This window comes from Pieris brassicae, chromosome 2, assembly GCF_905147105.1.
Source record: "Pieris brassicae chromosome 2, ilPieBrab1.1, whole genome shotgun sequence".
In the NCBI taxonomy this organism is placed as follows: Eukaryota; Metazoa; Arthropoda; class Insecta; order Lepidoptera; family Pieridae; genus Pieris; species Pieris brassicae.
This window is the reverse complement of record NC_059666.1, coordinates 16166199-16186278: the sequence shown is the minus strand read 5'-3', so window position 1 is coordinate 16186278 and position 20080 is coordinate 16166199. Positions and strand designations below refer to the sequence as shown.

General features: G+C 32.1%; 2 protein-coding genes across 2 annotated transcripts in view; one reads left to right on the top strand and one right to left on the bottom strand.

Annotated features, from left to right (window-relative positions):
• Positions 1-20080, bottom strand: part of LOC123719959 (CUGBP Elav-like family member 4) — a 343252-nt gene that overhangs the window by 244979 nt on the left and 78193 nt on the right. The window lies entirely within an intron of this gene.
• LOC123719960 (parkin coregulated gene protein homolog) lies at positions 2806-6728 on the top strand. The gene is made up of 4 exons (XM_045676306.1): positions 2806-3210; positions 3421-3592; positions 4336-4485; positions 6260-6728. The coding sequence occupies exons 1-4, from the start codon at positions 2926-2928 to the stop codon at positions 6418-6420; spliced, it is 768 nt and encodes a 255-aa protein (XP_045532262.1). The 5' UTR covers positions 2806-2925; the 3' UTR covers positions 6421-6728.

The following is a 20080-nucleotide window of genomic DNA, read 5'->3' as shown; positions in this document are numbered from 1 at the left end:
CCCTTAGCTGAACTTCCTAACTGTTCCAAATAAATAATCAAAAATTATTATATTTTAACCTTAATTCTGCTTTAAGGTAACACTTTTAAATTGTGTTTTTATATACTAAAAATATACGAAAACAACAAAATTTAAGTAATCTTTGTAAGTTAGATTGATTAGAAACGGCTGATCTTGTAATCCTATAAATTGGTTACAGATTTAATCCATTTAACATGATCAGTTTCAATTTACAATTGCCGACTCAAATGCCTAAAATTACTGACATTTAGACGGTATCTGTAAAAAAGAGTTAAACCGTAAAATTTCGAGCAATTCAAGTTTTAAACACCTACGCTACAGCCGGCAAAGGCAAAAACGGATAAAGGAAAAACGTAGGAAAAATTCGGAGTTGTCGGCTTTTGCGATACCTGTTTTTTGCTTCTTTTTTTTCCTTTTTTATTTTCACATTCCAGCGCAACCCGAATCAGTTCTACATTGGCAGGACGCAGCAATTTCCTACTCTGTGTTACTTTGTTTTATTCTGTTGTAGAGATGAAGCTTTTGCTTTCACATTTTTGAATTTACATTGGTAATATTGCCTTGTTTTTATGGTATAAGAGAAAATATTGGATTTTCCAGACCATTCTTTGTATAGTATTAATTTCAATGAGAAAATGCTATGAATGTCAATATGCATTCATTTTATAAATGAAGAAATTTTGCAACATTTGCTAACTGAATGATGAAGCTATAGGAGGCTATTCTACTTCTGGGTTGGGTTTAGGTATCTATGAAATGATGTACAACTGCCTAGGCCCTTGTACCTTTATATTAAAAATAATTCGAAGGAAATAGGAATATTGACAGTTATCGCCTAATCTGTAGCCGGACTAGCTCTCCGAAAATTAAAGTAATGTTTAAATAAATTACTTTTGATAATCAAAATCTAAACTCCTACGAATATGCTATCAGGGCAAGTGCTACGAATACCAAGTAGACACTACGATTCGGCAAGTTCACATGTTAGTAATATAAAACATAGTCTACGTACAACGTACATAAAATAGACGCACAGACAGATTTACGAGCAGCTAAGTACCCGATGGCCTCACGTTCTCACCATAAAACTGTTTCAATTCAACCTCTGAAGGATATAGGAACTATTTTAACATATTTTTCAAGAGAATCTTAATAAAATGCTTTACGTAAAATTTGTTGTTACTAAAGTTAATTAAAAATAATATTGATATAATAAATTTACAATTTTTTGGAAATGACATGGAACTTATTACCATCTGCAAAATATTTCAAAGTTACAAGAACCGATATTTTTGAAAGAAATAAGGTAATAACAGCCCCTTTAAAGCAAATCCTCTTTTAATGAAGCCGATGCACGCTCAATACGCTCTCAATTCTATGCAGTTTTATTATTTTTTGTTCAGTATTTTAAAAAATATTAAAGCTGTCTCGAGTGTAGTCTGTTTTTAAGAGTATAGTTTATGAAATACAAATGTTTTGCTTAAATTTTAAATGATGAATGTTTTTTAAGAATAACCCTTAGACTTAAAAGAGCAACTTGCACCTATCATTATAATAGTACGTGTAAACGAGTTTTAGTTTTTAAGCTACAATATTTACAAAAAATTAACTAACTTCAAGTATCATACAAGGCTTTTTTATTTTCACTGCTAGTGTCCTTACGTTTACCATCACCGTTTATGGTTGTTTGATTTATATTGAAGTCTATCGACAGGTCTTACGTATTTCATGAATAAAAAATATGTTTCGTTCATTATTTAAATATATTCCAAAGTCTTATTTTACACAACAGTTCAGATTAATTTTAAGTTGACAGGAAAGAGGGTTTAAAACTTCAACGCTTATGTAAAAACGTTCATAATATCGGTCGACAGCTGATCGCATATTAAATTTTAAATATCGAACAAGCTCGACGGCTGACGTTCAGTTTACCGCGAAATCTCTGTCATGGCGGATGTTAAGGGGTTAACACATAAGGGTTGATATTCATGGTGTACGCTTAACAAGGGTTTCAATTTCCCAAAATCTTATTATTATTGAATTTAATTATTATTATTAGGTTTAAGTTTAAGTTAACAACTATCGTCAATCATTTTTCCATTTGTCCATATTTATAGGACTGTTACGTTTCAAAAACTGTTAGTAAAAAAAATTCGTAAACTCATTATAGAATCTCATAAAACAATCCCGAGCTCTAATATTCCTGTAATGACATAAAACTTCGACAAGTAATAAAAAATCTATCGAATACAATTTATTCGCGTACCGTAAATTTTCGATGAAAAAACCTATCAAAGTACATTTTCTATGTGAAACAGAAGCCATCAAAATTCGCGGCAGTTTCCCCAGCTGAGGATATTGTAAGATACCTTATATTAAAATGTAATAAAATTCTCCAACGCTAATATAATTTCGCGGCATGGCCCGCCTATTAGGTCGGGAGTTCATGTATTGCCATTTAATAATGATTATATTTTTTATATTATGATCAACGGCATTATAAAAATGAGCGGCAAAAGGAACGACTAACTTCTGAGTATACTAAACGTTTTTATTACAAATTTTCGATTACCACGCATAATTTTATAAAGGTATAGCTACTATGAGTGCTTAAGCTCCATTAGATCTTCAAGAATTTACAAAAATACAATTGAAATAAATAGTTTTATAAATAAAATATTTATTCTCTAAATGTTCAATAATGAAGGACATTGTGCACCTGCCTTAACAGGGAGTGTGGGGGCGCTGTCGGCAATCAATCGATAGGCGACCCGTTGCCAAGCAACGATCACGTTCCAAAATAAACAATCAGAGGCTCGCCCGTGAACAAATTTGCTTTCTTATTTTATTACTCGTGTCAACATTTTATAAAGATATTATCCGATTTTGTATCATGTTCTAATAATGGTGTTGCTACCGCCGTGTACACCCGATCTTTGCGGGAAAGATTTCAGAAACTCCTTGAAGAAGCCGAGCCCAAACTATCCCTATGGAAAGAAAAAGGTGCGGATTGTGCCTGCTTTTACTATTCAGGCAATGCAGAAGAACACAAAGGTGTTGCCGCCTCCAAAATGCGGCGTTCTCGATCCTTTGCCCCCGAGACCGACAATGTTCAGAAGATGTTATCAAAGGGGTGAATTTCCTCTCTCTATTGAGTTCACCAGCAGCGGGAAACGACTACAGTGGAAGGTACACTTGAATGCTCTTTACGTGTGACAGATTTATTCGATTTTACTAATGTAGGTTTCATTGAGTGAATTTGTAATCTTTTATTACCGGCGACTCATTTTTGGCATATGATTGGTATAAATGAAATCAGTACTAGTTCCATCAGAATTACGCCTGTTTATACTACCTAAATAGAGAAAATATTTAACAATTTTGAAATAATATTTTCAGGTACCAATAGAAAATTTGGATTTTCATCATTACCTGCCAATTTTTTTTGACGGGCTCGCAGAAGGAAACTACCCATTTAACTTTATCGTCGAGAAGGGAATCCATGATTTGGTCACAAAAGGGTCATACAAAATATTACCTGTGGTCCCACAGCTGATAATACCTATTAAAAGTAAGTCTTATTAACTATGTCTATTATTGACATACTCAAACAAGGATGAAAAATAGTTCACCTAACTACTAGAAATTTATATATTGATTTTAATATATTAAGTGTAACATAATAGAACCGTATAATAATCTAAGTATAACTATGGAATAATATATTTAAAAGTGCTTAATTCTTTTCAATTTTCATATACGTATTGTTCCCAATTGCTAGAGCAATTCAATTTAAGCAGATGATTTCTAAAAACTCTCATCCATGAGTTCAGTAACTCGACCCCGAGATTTAGAATTGAGTGCTTCTAAAATAATAAAATTCCCATCTCTCAAATTCGTATGTAATACGATCAGCGTGTTATTTCTTTATTGAAATCCATCGCAAATAATTTGTAATTCTAGTACATGTAATTTATATAAAAACTCTTAGTGACTAGAAATTTTGGCAGATTTTGTATTACCAATCGTATCACATATACAAAATTGTATTGTGTTGTATACCGACCCAATACGATTAAAGAAAAAAAGCGTTATATTCCCTGGCCCTTCTTTATCTTCGGCCCGTTATTTATAAAAAAATAGTGTCGAATTAAATTTAAAATATGTACTGTTTAAGTAGGAGTAGTTCTGTTCTGATCAATACGAATCAACGCCAGTGCTATAAGGTTTAAGGCATAAATACTCTCTTTCAATGCGTTAAGCGTCATGAATTATTAAGTCGCAATCTTGTTCTAACACAGAATGTTTGTTTAGATGCGCTCGCGACAAAGCGCCCCACGGTGCTGTGTCATGCGCTCAAGTGTATACAGATGCTTGTGACTGGGAGCGACCGGGTTGGGGAAGCGCTTGTACCTTACTACAGGCAAATTTTACCAATCCTTAATCTGTTTAAGGATCGAAATCGTAAGTGAAGATTAATATTAATTAAAAGCTTTCAAGCTCAGTCAATAATGCTCTGAACGTTCACGTGTTTTTACGTGCAGGGGTGGTTCTTGGAGAAACAAATATAAATAATACTTTCAAATAATAAAGATTACACAATAATTGTTATTACCAATGATTATGTTACGTTAAGTTTTATTTATTTGGCAAAAAGTAATAATATTAATATTTGTTGTTTACTCTTCGTACAACCGAACAATGTAGGTGTGAACATAATGTAAGTTACATGTTTATTTCAAAATAACTAATCATAATTATGTAATATCCCTACAACCCGAATTTTATCAACGTATCATCACAATATCGCGGATTATGACAATCATCAATCATGTGTACAAGCGTCAAATTGACGGCTATACGATATTGTTTTCAGTCTAATAGACTTGTCGGTTCAAGTAGATTAATTACGTTGTCAGGGCAACGTTGTACGTCGAAATACGCCGTGAATTTCTGTCGTCACGTCGTCACCGTGGTCTGACACCCGACCGCATTGTTACTGAATTGTGAGCGCGTCGGCCTCGTGTTACCTAGGTTGGATAAACGAGCTGCTGTTTGTCGCAAGAAGCTGCTGGAAAAGAGTTTTTAAATAGTCTATGGCTGTATTACATTTTAAAAAGGTTTTATAACTAATATAAATTCTGGAATGTTGAGGACAATATCCTCAAAATATGTATACATACAACTAATTTAATTTTCAAACGGTAATTGCAGGTTGCCTTATTTGATAACTTATAAAAGCAGTGATCATATTTTGTATAATATTAACTAGATCTCAAGTTTCATTTGTTTTTATTAATAATAAAAATGAAAATGTTGTCCTTAAGACCAGCTTCTCTTTGGACATAAATTTTACAAAGAATTATTTAAATATTTTAAGAATAATTTCGTCCTTTATGAAGAATACCTATTTGTGTAACAAACAAAATTAATAAATATACAAATAATTTAATTTTTAAATGGTAATTGCAGCTTGCCTTTTTTTGATAATTTCTAATACATCTTTATAAGAGCAACAAACATATTTTGAAAAAATATTGCCCAGATCTAACGTTTCATCAGGCGACTATAAAGTCGCAAAGCTACACGAGTTCCCTCATTTCTCGTGTTGCCAAATAGTTGCGGCCGAGGTATGGCGCCTCTTCCGTGACGTTTTGTGTCGTTTACTTAGCGGGTAATGTTTGCAAATTACATACCTCTTTAGTACCTGACACACAAGTCATTCTTGTGTACTAAATCTCAACGTAAACGGGAAGGAACGGACATATTTGTTTGAAATGTGGTTTCTTTGTACGAGTTACGGCTTTAAAGAGATTTTATCCTACGATTTCAGATTTCACTTTAACTTTTGCTACTGCTTAAACCAGTAACTAAAATACGTAACTTAATTATGAATTATATATGATTATAATTTATTGCGACCACGTAGGTTGCACCCAACATTTCTTTGTTTGTTTCGTGTTCATTAATCTTTTTAATATACAAATACCTACATCCTTTTTAAAAAGAATCGCCTGATCAGTCAGTCGAATTTTCGAGAGTAAGGCGTTACGGATATCTACGATGATTTCCTTTACCATACGAGCGAGTGTTAAATGCGCACTTAGAAAGATCAAACGCACGCGTCACATTCACCAGCTATTAAAATGAAATGCTAATTATAAAATGGATGTGAGTAACAAAATAATACTTGGTACTTAGTAATAACGTAATTTTGAACATAAAATTTTTGTTTCAGGTAATCTGGGGTCAGGTATCGATCACACATCTACCCGAGGAGAGAACGTTGCAGATTTGATAGAAGACACTTTGCAAATACTCGAACGCTATGGAGGACCGGATGCATTCATCAATATAAAATATATGATACCCACATATGAGTCTTGCGTACAGAATTGAGCTTGTCTATTTTTAGCTTAGCTGGAAACTGCTATAAAGTAACATTAGAAAACCATTTATTTAAATTATAATGATTATATTTAAAAGGCTTATTTCTAATGCAATATTAAATTCTAAAGTCTGATTTAGTATACTCATTGAAATATTGTTATTTACATAAAGTAAAAGTTAAAATAGTTTTAGTATTAGTACCATTATAAATTTCTAAGAGATTATTTAGCATAAATTCTGTTGAAAGCTTCGGTAGGCTCTAAAATACGTTGTTTTGTACTCATTTTGTTACGTTTTTGTTATGATAGTATCTTTTTAGTCGTTGTTTTTTTTATTAAATTTTGTGCATTTTAACCTGTTTCATTTTATTTAAAATGACTATAAAAAGTTGAAATCGATTAATCTAAAGTAGTGCACTTAACACTAATTTTCATCGAACTCGTGCGTACGCTTCGAACATCGAATCGATAATTCGACATAATCAGCCACAACGAACCACAAGTTTTAAGAATCGCATGCTTTATAATTAGACTTACATAATTGATACAAAATTATTTTGATATGCTTAAGTTAAAAATGAGTATAGATGTCAGTAAACATTTTGTATCCGGTTCGAACGTGTTATGATCCCCTCACAAGGGACCTGGTCAATATTTGGAGCGGGGCAAAGCACTTTACAAGCGAAGCGTAGAGATCTATGCATGTGATTTGCATCGCAAATAATATTAGTTTTAGATGACGAATATCATTTACATATTGTGGTTTCGTTTCTTTGTATCAAGGTTGTTGCTTTGAAAAATATGCTCAATGGTAAAGATAATTTTGAAATATGCCCTAGTGAAATCGCTCAAAAGCGATAGGGCCGCCAGTTGCACTCCTTTTTATTTATTTTAATTGTACTAATTGTGTGTACTTGCAACAAAGTATTAATAAATAAACCGGAGCCATCCAAGGGGAAGCCGTGTCACCGTGGCTAGGTCTCTAGATAATAATCAGGTTGCTTAGCGGTACCCAGACAATGTAATGTGATTCCCACTGAAACTATTACTGATTTAGGTTGGTAGACAATATAATACTTGTAGGCTTAAACAAATTACTGAAACAGACGCAGGAATGTGTATTGAACATCGCAGTACCAATAGTAAAGCATTTTTTGAGGGCTTTGTTAATTACTAACCTATGAACAAAGTCACTTAAGCCTATAGCAACAATCTGTATATAAAAAATCCTTGCTTTATTAATTTTATTACAAGATTTAATAAAAGCGAAAATGGACATGATTTACAATATATTAGCTTTTACTTATCCATAGTTAATATAATGGCAATATAACATAGAAAAAGTAATGCTAGTAATAAAATATATGATATCCGAGGCTCTTTGATGTCGCCCGTCGTATATAAGGTGAAGAGTTTTATGATATGCGCGATATGAGCTCCTAGTATTAATATCTTCAAGAACCATAGTCTATGGCATTTATGCTAGAAGTATGACGTTTATAGATTAATAAATCAGAAATAGAATTATTGTAACATATATACATCTATATACTGTATATGATTTCATAATTAGTTTAGTCAAAAGTCATTTTCAGTATATGAGATTGTTTCAGGGGTTGTGTTCGTAATTTATCTTACGTAACAACGTATAGAGTAATTACCAAACTAAGACGAAAAATAAATTATACACCAAATATAAACATATTGTAACATTCAAATTATACTAAGTTTTTTATTAGTCTACGAAGGTCATGATTACTACTTTCTAGAAACGAATTTTCAGCTTCTAAATACCCTCACATAAAATGAAACCAAATTAAATTCATAGCGTATAATAGATGTCAGGTGTATCAACTATGGTCTTATAAATATTAATACAAATTGAGGCGGATCCAGCAGTACATTTATCAGGCGCTCGCAGCCGGCTGAGAAGCGACACCTTTTTAGACGTCTCACATTTATAACCGGTCACCTGGATCTACAACTACTAGATAAGGCATGTGACATTTTGCACTAGCTGACACTGTGGTAAATGGTCACTATTAAAAAAAATATACTTTTACCATATTTTTTTAGTTCAGTTTCGCATGCGAGTCGCTTCACTAAAGTTGCGTTTGAATCATATCTATGCACGAACTCTTTTCTCCGTTTATGGGCATACATACATACATAGGATAATAATCAAATTAAATATAAAGTCTTGAGTATCTTTTGTTTACTTAATAATTTATAGATTTAATAAGAATAGTTTATTGTAATAAGGGTCGTAATAAGTTGTAATAAGTCTTACACAATATAAAGAAAACATTGTTTGTTAAAATATATTTTAGTTGAATAACACAAAACATTAATAATACTCGATTCTAGGATTGTTATAAAATTAATGCTTTTTATACTTCGTAACTTTTTATTTACAATCACATCTAGTAGATTTATGTCGTAAAATCGTCTTCAGACTCCAATAATTTATCTTAAGAGCAATCAAGACGGTAATTTTCGTGAAGAGTTTGCCCCAAAACTATTCCAGACACTCCTCGGCTTCAATTGTTCTAAGAAAAAATATTTAGTATCTGTTTTTAACGATGACTAATTACTTTTAATGGTTTTCAGTTGCTTTACTTAATTGTGGTATGAATGTAAATGCCATTTAATGGGTTGTAAAAATTATACAACTACGTCTTTTATATTCAAAATATCAGTTCCGATTGGCTAAAACAAGGCTATTCTAAAAATATAATCTAATTTTTTTTTGGAGGGACAGTTTTAGTTTACAAAATCAAATTGTTTACTTAGAACGTTGTTATTATTCAAATCGTTAATTACAAAGCGTTTGCCAAATTACTGTTATTCACTTCTCAGGTAGACTGTATGTTGTAACACAGCACAGTTAATGATTCACCGGGAATGAAACTTCTGAACTTCTAGTGTAGCTAGCTAGTTATACGATAGTGATAAACGCTAGTTCGATTAATCTTCTCTCTTAAATTTATTTTTATATAGGTTATACAAAACAATTAACGAAAAGCGGACATTTATGATTCAGTTATATGGTAAAGCTAATATAATAATTTGAACATCATAACATCGGTTGAACTTCAACAATAATATTGTCTGAATACAGCGCTGAATAATTGGCATAAATTAATAAGTTATTAGAACATATCATTAGCATACACGCCATGTAAACAGTAACTGTTGTAATCAACTTTAAAAAAGCAAAAACTTAATGATACGAAGAAATAACACATAACTCCTTTCGATTCAATTTCATTATAATTACACTTACAGTTTATACAATTACAGTACTTGAATTCGTTATACGATAGAAACCCTTGGTGGCGTACTATTTCAACGTTTATACGACAAATAAAATGAATTTATAACCCCCAGTGATTACTAGTAAGCACAGCAATATATCTCAAAGTGAAGTCTCTAGTATTGTGAATAGTCCGAGACAGTAAAAAGCACTATCCACGATTTCACGCAATAAACCCTAGCAGAAAAATTGCAGCGATTAATATTACGGGGAAGACGGTAATGCCATATTTTTCATCATTATGTTCTCATTAAAAGCAAGGCATGGCTATGAAATCGGATCGAGAAAAAAGAGCGATATTTTATTCAGGCGGCGTCGCGTCACTATTATGGGAAAGTTGAACTTGAGCGTTCAAGTTTATGAATGAATGCGTGCGTATAAGTTTTGTAATGTGTTTAAAATATTATTAACCTTATATGTACACAAAAATTATAAACTAAAACATTACATTACACGTTACAGCACATTATTATGGGATTTTTTATGTTGAACATTGATTTGAGCTTTTTGGTATTCACGGTATCAGGCGAATTGAATCCGCGTCTACGAGCTTTCCTATGAATTCTAATATAAAACAAGTCTGTATGTATTAATATCATACCAGTAATAAGCTACTGGACCGTTATGAAAATCGAGCCTCACATTTTCGTATATGTTTTATTGATAATTTTTGTTTACAGTCAAGTAGATGATAAGCTTTTTCTACTAAGATATAAAACTAGCCAGTATCCTCGCGATGACATTTATATTCATCATACAAGCATATCTAAACATATATAAATTTTGCACAGCCAGCTTTTTGCGGAGGTTTGAGAGAGACCCGGGAAACCACTAGGTCCCTGCTCTTAATAACAACATAATCCTACGGCGCTTTGCGATAAAAATATGTATTATTAACATATTTATAACCGTAAGATCACTTTGCCTTATAAAAAAATATAGGCACACTCGTTAATTCGACAGAGAAATTCACTTTATCCCTTTTGGATCACAGGCCAGGTCAGAGCTTGCTACAACTTTGCAATTAATGTAAATAGTGTAGTAATTGAAATTCTCATTTCATTAGCGAACAAAAACAGGATCCGGCTTAACAAGCGGCAATAACGGCGAGTGCAGCTCAAATAAATCGTGGCTGCAGGCATCTAGGTATCTGCCACTTAAGTGGACATCATATTACACCAAAATGTAACTACGTATAGATATTTGGTAAAACTAACCTACCTTATTTGTATTTTTTACCTTGATAATCTACTACTAGACGGTATTACGGGCTACTAATATTTATTACACTAAATCAGCAGGAATTACTTGCATAACTTGTTTTATTCCTATTAACGGTAATGTTTTTGAAAATATAATAATAAATGTAAACTGTAGTACTGTGTACTTTATCTATTTGAATGAATTGTAAGTTATGTAAACTTAAAGCAGATAAAACCGACTTGTATGGACACATATTTGTGATGTTCGCAACAGTGTAAAGACATGCCCTACCTAGCCTGTTTCATCGCTTCGCCTAGACAAATTTAACTGAGATAAGAAAGAAACAGGACAAAAGCGGCATTAAAGCTTGCGGCGTTTAATACGGATTACACAACCGGCGGACAACCCTTGGTTTTCAGAAGATAGCCGTGATTTAATGAATTTATTCGCCTTAGACTCAACGCTTTAATATATTAAATAATATCGAAATAAGGTACATTTTACTGACAAATATCATAAGAAACAAAAAATAAAATTGTTAAATTTATTTTGTAAATAATTAGGCCATTTGTTTGATAGATTTTTTTTTGAGGCCAGTAGATGGTCAGTAACTGCGGGTATAATTTTCTTAATACTTTAATATTGTTAAAATGAGCAGTGTTTGCCTAGCATGCGACTCTTATCGTTGAGGTGGTTGTTTCGATCCCCGGCTGTGCACCAATGGCCTTTCTATCTGCTTTTTTAACACTCACACAATTCACTCACTTCCTTGTGAAAACCGAGACTTAATCACAAAAGGCTGATCACTACTTGTCTATTAGATACAAATTTAAAACCAATTAGATAAAAGGCTTCAATCAATTTAAAGGATCATTTATTGATATTAAATTATTTTTCGAATACATATCCTATTATATTGACGCACTATAAATAGGTTGGTAGCTCCCACAATAGAAAAAATTGTCTAAACAAAGACAGTAGAAAATTAGATTTAATTATTATGATTGATTTATATTTAGAGATTGTATTTGTATTATCTAAGTATTGTTCCCTAATATTTAAATATAATTCACAAGGTCGTCAGTAGTAAATCCTACCTTTAAATGGGTGAGAAAATCCATATGGTGCACAGAGGACAAGTGTTCTTTGTGGCAGGAAATCTTACTCAACGATCTTTTAACATTTTATCTATACAACCTACAGCTTTCTTCTTTTTCCTTATGTCTAAGAAGCTTACGCTATTTATATAAATGTTTCGTAAGTCTATTTCAAGAAATGGTATTTCTTAAACAATTAATATAAAATTGAAAATGATTGGTAGATTCCGACTACTTTTGGCCACTAACATTAGAGTACGCTTAGTGGTAGTATTAATGGGCTTTATAAATTTTAATTCCAACGTATGGTATAAAATAAAGTAACATTATTCGGTTAAAATTTTTACTGTGCAAGTCAGTCGTAATAAAAGCCGCATCACAATCGGTCCATTAGTTAAAGAGCAATACGATTCCGTAGACAAAAATACAGAAAAACTTATAACACCCCTATTTGTGCATCGGAGGTAACAAATGTTTGATACATAAAGAGATATTTTAAAGATATTAACATTTCCTATATTAAACTAACAGAGCCTGATCGTTTTCATAATTCAATTCGAGTAGTACTATTATACTTTATTTGTTATATCACCATGTGATTAATACAGTAACAAATAAAGTATAATCGTTGTTTTAACAGAATAAGATGAATGTAATTTAAATTTAAAAATATATTAATAATCTTCACCATGTTGGCACTAACGTACACTCCAGTTGACACGGGAAAACGAATCCCTAATATAAAAATATAAGATGTAATATTAATATAATAAAATAGTTACAATATTCTCAAACTATTATATAGTCATATTAGTTGAAATATTTTTTTGTAATTAATATTAACTAAATAGTTGTATCACTGTTAATTTCCATATGTATAATATAACTAGCCAGATGCTATGTCACACGCTTAATGAGGTTGAAATCTTCGATGTATTTGATTTCGAACTTACTTTCTAATTTGAAACCTTTAACATTAAAATGAATTAATTCCAAATGCCCTGTATCTTCGATACGACCGTAAAATAATTAGGTTTTAGTTTGACTTCATTGAAAAAGCGAATGTAAGCTTGTCGATCATGGAAAAGTCAAGTTATTATTTTGAAGTTTCTATTTTTACCTGAATGTACTTCAAACTACAATTGAATCGAAATTGTTTACTAGAATACTCCGGCACACGGTTCGTAAGAACGTCGTTATAAATTCTTAGCTCGTTAATATTTGCCGTAACGATAGTTATTTTCCTACCCTTTGATGTGGAAGATCAGCTGATTTATTCGTATGCCAGTTAATTTTCAAGCTCTAACTAGATATTGCTTCACTGAATAGGTGTCGTATATATCTTTGTTGACTTGAAATATTTTTGTATACGTTTATATTGTACCCTATAAATATGCTTTCTTAATGTTAGCCACCAGTGTCACCTTTTTCTTGGTATGCCTTGTATTGTTGGTCAAAAGTCTTCTATGTATAATAATATGGAGACCTGGAAGATACTTTCGATGCCGGCTTTTAATTGAATAAAACTTCGATACTGATATAAACACGTTGTTACATTTGTCATTGTCATATTAAATTGTTATAACTGTTACATTCAGTATTATACTACTCGAAACAGAACTGATTTGAGTGTACGCCCACCCAGGCTCCAGAAGATAAACCACTCATTATATGGAAATTGTATTCGTTTTAACAACAAACTCTCAAGCGAAATTAAAGAATTCTCACTAAATAAATTCAAAGCCCTCGTTAAACGTAAATTAATAAATAAAGCTTTTTTTATTACTATATTTAAATGATCCTAATCCTTGGGATTGATTTGCTTAAGTTCAAACAATTTGTATGACTCAAAAGTTAGCGATTAAAAAGAGTAGCGGAAAGTTTTTGCCAGTTCTTCTAGCCCTTCGCTCTACACCCTTGACTCGCGAACTTGTAGTAAATGTAAATTTACAATTAATTCAAGTTCTTTTCTGACGTTCATAAGTGTACTTGGTTACCTATATGAATTAAGTTATTTTGAGTTTGAATTGATCCGTGGCGATAACATTATGAAATATAATAATGTGACTATAATGGGCGTTAGAACAGAGCCATCTCGTTTGGAATGATATTAATATGAATCATTATTTATTCTGTATAACCACGTACAGTACATTTTCTCTAAGTTTTATGATTTGTAAATAAGATTGGTTTTTTATAATATTTCAGCGTGTCAAGGTTATTCTATGCAGTTATTGTATAAAATGTTTGCCGTACTTGTGATACGTCGTGTGAGTAGGTCAAGAGTTCAATGACCTGAATTCAATGCTAGAGTTACTCTACCGTGAAACAATTTATACGTAAGATACTGCCTTACCTTGTTTATTGTTGTACGTTGTATATTAGTTGTACGTTATTTTACATCGATAAATATATTTTCATAAAAGAAATTCTAATATATTTTTCTCAAGCGTCATTTCAACACGATTTTTTCATATTTCCAAACTGTCGATACAATTTTCCAGCAAGCACTCGCCTTAATAATCCGTTCTGCTTGTTTACGTTTTTGCCTGACCTACTTCTGACATCACAGGTCACCTGGTTATATAAATTCAACCAATAGCATACAAGCGTTTGTCAATTGGCCAACATTATTAACCAATGGTCGGCCTAGGCGTGGCATGGCACACTGCCAGGCCTGAAACGGCAGCTTAAACTTTCACGCCTAGAACTTGTTGATTCTACAGTTTTCAGCGTTTTTTCAAACACTGGTTGGTTAAACTTGCACCGCCTTGACATGAATCTAGCCTACCGTCTTAGGCGTTAAATTGGGCTACTAGTAAAATTAGGTATTTTGTTACTTGATACAGCCTTTTAATTAATTTATTAAATAATGATTTACTTTAAAAGACATACGTTTAATAATTTTAGGTGGCTTGTGATTGTTTATCTTATTATTAAAAGTATTGTCGACTATGAAGGTTGCAAGGTGTTATATTTATTTGAATACTTAAAATAATTTTAAATAAGACCAACAAGAAAACATTAATGCCAGAAATAATCTAATATCCGGAGTCGCAAAAAGGAAAGTATGTCAAAAAATTTAATTTCGGCTAAAATGGAAGCGAGGCCTTGCATTCATAAAATATTTATATGATAATGGAAGGTTAAGAGCCGTTGTACGTTTCTTTCATATAAGTACAGATAATAACAAAAGTGTACTCAATTAAGTGTTTAAACATTCATAGCGTAAGGTCCTATTTAAGAGGATAAAATTTGCTGCTGTGAAAAATATTTTGTGAAGCATATTTTCCATTGGCTTCAACTGTTGATATGTTGGAAATAATGAAATCTCAACATCATTTTGGTTTTTGTTAATTGGAAAAATCTGTAAGTAGCTGTATTTCCTGCTTAGTTTAAATGGCGTGTAACCTGATCCTCATTCAGAATAGCGTTTATGTCCATATGAGGCTAATGTTAGAGCGAGTACAAAATAAATTCACTCGCTGCCTCTATAAGAGACTGTATGGAGTGTATCCCTTGTATCCGCTTATGTACCCAACCCTGTTTGTTCTGGGTATGGTGGGTTACGACCAGCTACGCCTCAGAAGAGAGCTAGCTGTGTCAGTGTATTTATTTAAGATACTTACGAGTCGGGTTCATAATCTGGATATAATGGAGAGACTGGTCTACGAATACCAAGTAGAAACCTGGGGCTTCCGTCTAATCTTTTGGATGTACCGTGCGTACATTCCAACTTGGTTAGCGAAGCGCAACTCACGCGAGCAATATAGATAATCAACAAAATTTCTATTGAGGTAGACCTCTTTAATAATAAAAAAAATGTTATAAGAAACAAAATGCTGCACACTTACTTACCAAATTACACACGTATTTTAATCAAATGGTCAAATCGACAGTCAAATTGTAATATCCAATTCGTTTGTAAAACATAATTTAGTTATTATATAAATACGTCTGAATATATTATTCAAACAAATAGTGAAAAGGGCTTTTAGAGTGAGCTTTAAAAGATGTAAAGTATCAAGAAACAAATTAAATTACGCCTGTCAACAAGGCTGGAATAAAATATACAATATTTAGAGTGAACAAAGAATAAAAACATCATCATAAGGCATACTTCTCAGATAATGCCCGTGGTTTGGCTCCGTGCCTAGATAAGGACATTCTTTAACATTACACGGTTTTATAAGCTATAAGCTATAGCGGTAATTTCTATATCAATTTTACTTAATATGTTAAAAAATAAATACTACAGACTACTTAATGGCCCTAAGCTCTCATCATGACCTAACTTATAATAGAGACCCACTTATAGACGTAAACAACCCAAAAATTTGTACCCATACGCATGAGTACGTATGAGTCTCTTTCTGCATTGAATTATTTGTACACTCATGCCTTACGTGATAACCAGAGACCACGGATCCTCACATACGTCTCACGCTTCTTTTATTTCATTCACTCGTTGGTTAAAAATGAATTAAATATATTTTAATTGACTTATCTTGTAACTTGTACCCAAAGCTAAATATCACATGCAAGCAATTTGTTGGGTAAACTATGGGGTTGCAGTTTTTATTACGTAAACTCCACAACGAGCATTTTATTCTACTATACTGCGACCATCAGTTATGATAATATACTATGATCTTATTTATTAATTAACACTTCGTTGAACATAATATAAAAAGTGAACATAATTAAATTAAAAGGAGAGCAACTGGTGGCCTTGTCGCTATCCAGCGTTCTCTTCCAGGTAACCATTGTGAAAAGAGAAAAAAATGTATTAAATTAGAAAAGGTAGGCAAGAAGTGCAAAAATACATATTACACATAGTTATTAAGACAAAACTAATTATATTAATGTAATTTGATTTATAAAACTAAGGTGTCTTATTTTTCTCTTCTAATATATAACCGAGTATATAAGTTTTGTGTTCTAAATAGTTTATAAGAAATTAGTATCTATTTTTAAAAGGAATCATTCGTATGAAACCCAACACGATTTTTACCAATATCCAACACGTCACAACAACTCATATTAGTCTAAAATCCAATACTTTGTTGGCAAACACAAAAATTCATTTCGTATAGTCTGTGCCGGACAGAGCTGTCATCAAAGTGCGCAGGTAGCCATGAATTGAAGGCGGATCGAAGCCTAGATGAAAATTTTCATTTCCCAACTATTCAAACCATGTTCGCTAACTTTTTCATATGGAACATTCGACATTTGCAACATATAAAATTTATATATCTTTATCGATTAATTAAATGCAGTCTATACATACACACAGATGTTTAAATTATCTTAATATATAAAACAAAGTCAATGGGTGGGACCAATTTTCATGGTTTTGATTTGTTTTATTTGTCTTTGTCTCGAATAGCAGAGACTTGGGAAATTTATGAAAAAAATAATAAATTAAATAAAAATCAAATACAAATGATCATGGGGATTGTAATTGTAAACGTTTATATCGTAAGGTTATACATTTTTACAATTATTTATAATTTATTGTATAATGATCATCCCGTCGATACGGTAAACTCTCCTCTCAAATTAAATAATGTTTTAAATAAAGGTCAAATCGACAAGATATATCAACAATATTCGAATAATGACTAAAAATTTTAGAAGAATGTCCGTTATTCGTGCTACTTACATATACAAATCAAGGTACATATACAATGTTGAGTATTGTAATTCGGTGATAGTAGTACATAATGTATATTTTGCATTTATTGTTTTAAAGATAAGAAACATCGTGACCTTTATTTGAAGCATTTTTTACAAAAGATATATAATATATTAAATCTATAACGCTCAATAAGAATTATCTCACATGTAAGAACGTTTGTTTTAAGACTTAAGTATTATAGATTCAAAAACGACATCGAATATTTTGTGGAAATACACGCGCTCAAATTTAAAAGCAAAATGCAATTTCGTGACGTGTATCCGCTTCCGGCAGTGCTCTGATCGGAAAGATAATATTATTATGTTTAATTTACCCAGAGCGAAATTAAAATAATTTCTCTGGCATGGATATGAAATTACGTTTTAAAACATATGAAATAAATATTAAAATTGAGGCGCAACCCTAAAGGGGATTTAACATTTTTTAACAAGCATTATTATTAAGTGTGTTTCACAATTAATTATTGTCTAAATTGTGATGTCGATATCGTGCTTGCGAACTTTTTGGTGCATCTTTTATTATTATTTAAACTCTAGTTAAGTTTGTTGTCGGTTGTTTTTTTTTTATGTAATAGGAGGCAAACGGGCTCATCTGATGTTAAGTGATACCGCCGCCCATGGACACTATCAATGCCAGAAGGCTCGCGAGTGCGTTGCCGGCCTTTTAAGATTTGGTACGCATTTTTCTTGAAGGACCCTAAGTCGAATTGGTTCGGAAATACTTCACTGGTGTGGGTTCTAAGTGACACTTAAGTGTAGTCGACCTATTGGACATTATCGGAAACGAAAATCTTATATTACAATCTATGAGTGTGGGAAGAACGAAGAGCTCATTTTGGCTTCAAGTGTGCGATGATTGCTAACATTTCGTTTACGCTTCCTAATTATTTACTAAAATATATGTAACTTTACTAATGTTACGTTATATAACTCTCTTTAATACTATTTAGATTGCATAATCCGTGTTTGATATTGAATGATTTTATAGAAGTATATTTCCTCCTAAGCAATGCGAAACATCGGCAAAATGACCGTATCGTCTCCAATTTCCAAACGTGAATCATAATTTCTAAATTTAGAAGCAAAGTTTAGTGAATGCTTTTTGTGTCAAAAGGCCAGTTACATTGAAGTTTGAATCCGCGCTGTATCAAAGTAAATATGTACAATATTCGTTTTAATTAACATCGGATTCAAATAGAGACAAAAGACAGTCTGGCTGTCGCTTGTATTGGTGAGCTGTTTCATTTACAGCTCACGATATGGCTCACGATTTAAATGTGCTCGTATACGATATTTCACATGGTTGGTTTCGTACAGGGTTTTACAATACCTGTTTAGTTTGCTATAGTTTGGAAAACTTCACCTAAAAATCTTAATACTGACCAATTGTTGATCTTACAGCCATAGTATAGTTCGATTATATACTACTTCGTTACGTTATTTAATTCTTTATTATTGAATCATTTTTATATATAAGTTTACTAAGTCTTATTTATATATTTTATATATTTTACTTTATCTAAAAGAATATCGCATGTCGATAAGTATAAAGGACGAGCGGGTTAAATTATTCGGGTCTCCTACCGAGGCGTCAATGCTATTGACAAAGGTCATTCATATTGTACCTAGTTCACGCTCCAGCGGCCACACTAATTCGGATTATGACCATTGTTCTATGGCTGTGCCCTGAATGATACACGGTTTGCGAAAGGGCGCATTGTATATGATCCAACAATATCAGTTTCTACCTTTAAAGTATTGTGTAGTACATAATACAAGAGCTGTTTTCCATGGGATAGTGTAATTTAGTTTTAGAGTAATAATTCCAACTTGGTCAATAGGCATGTATATTGCCTTTGGTCGCAACGGAAACAGAATTTGATAGAAAGACACGAAAGAGTACTTTTGTGGAAATGTGAAAATATACCAAATTTTATATAATCTTTGAGACGCTTTTTTAGATGTGCTTCTCTGCTTAGAATTGTATTACAATAAATCTCAGCAAAGGGGAAATACTATATGTATGTTTTAATTCAGAGGATAGTGATTATGTTACACCATCCCTTTTTTAAAGCCCTATTTCATCCAAAGCCTGAAATTTCTCTTTGAATTAACAACTTCAGAATCACTTCACTAATATGTACTAGTTGCCTATGTTTTCACTATGTAATGATAAATCCGAGTATAATATCAATGACATCTTACGAATATATAAACGGGTATTCATTACTGAGGATTGGGAGGGAATAATTAATGAGGGCGAGATATGATTATACTGCCACAATGCTGTCATCAGACGGTAGGTATACACTATTACACGCGTAATGCGATTATCTCAACCACAATTTGACGCT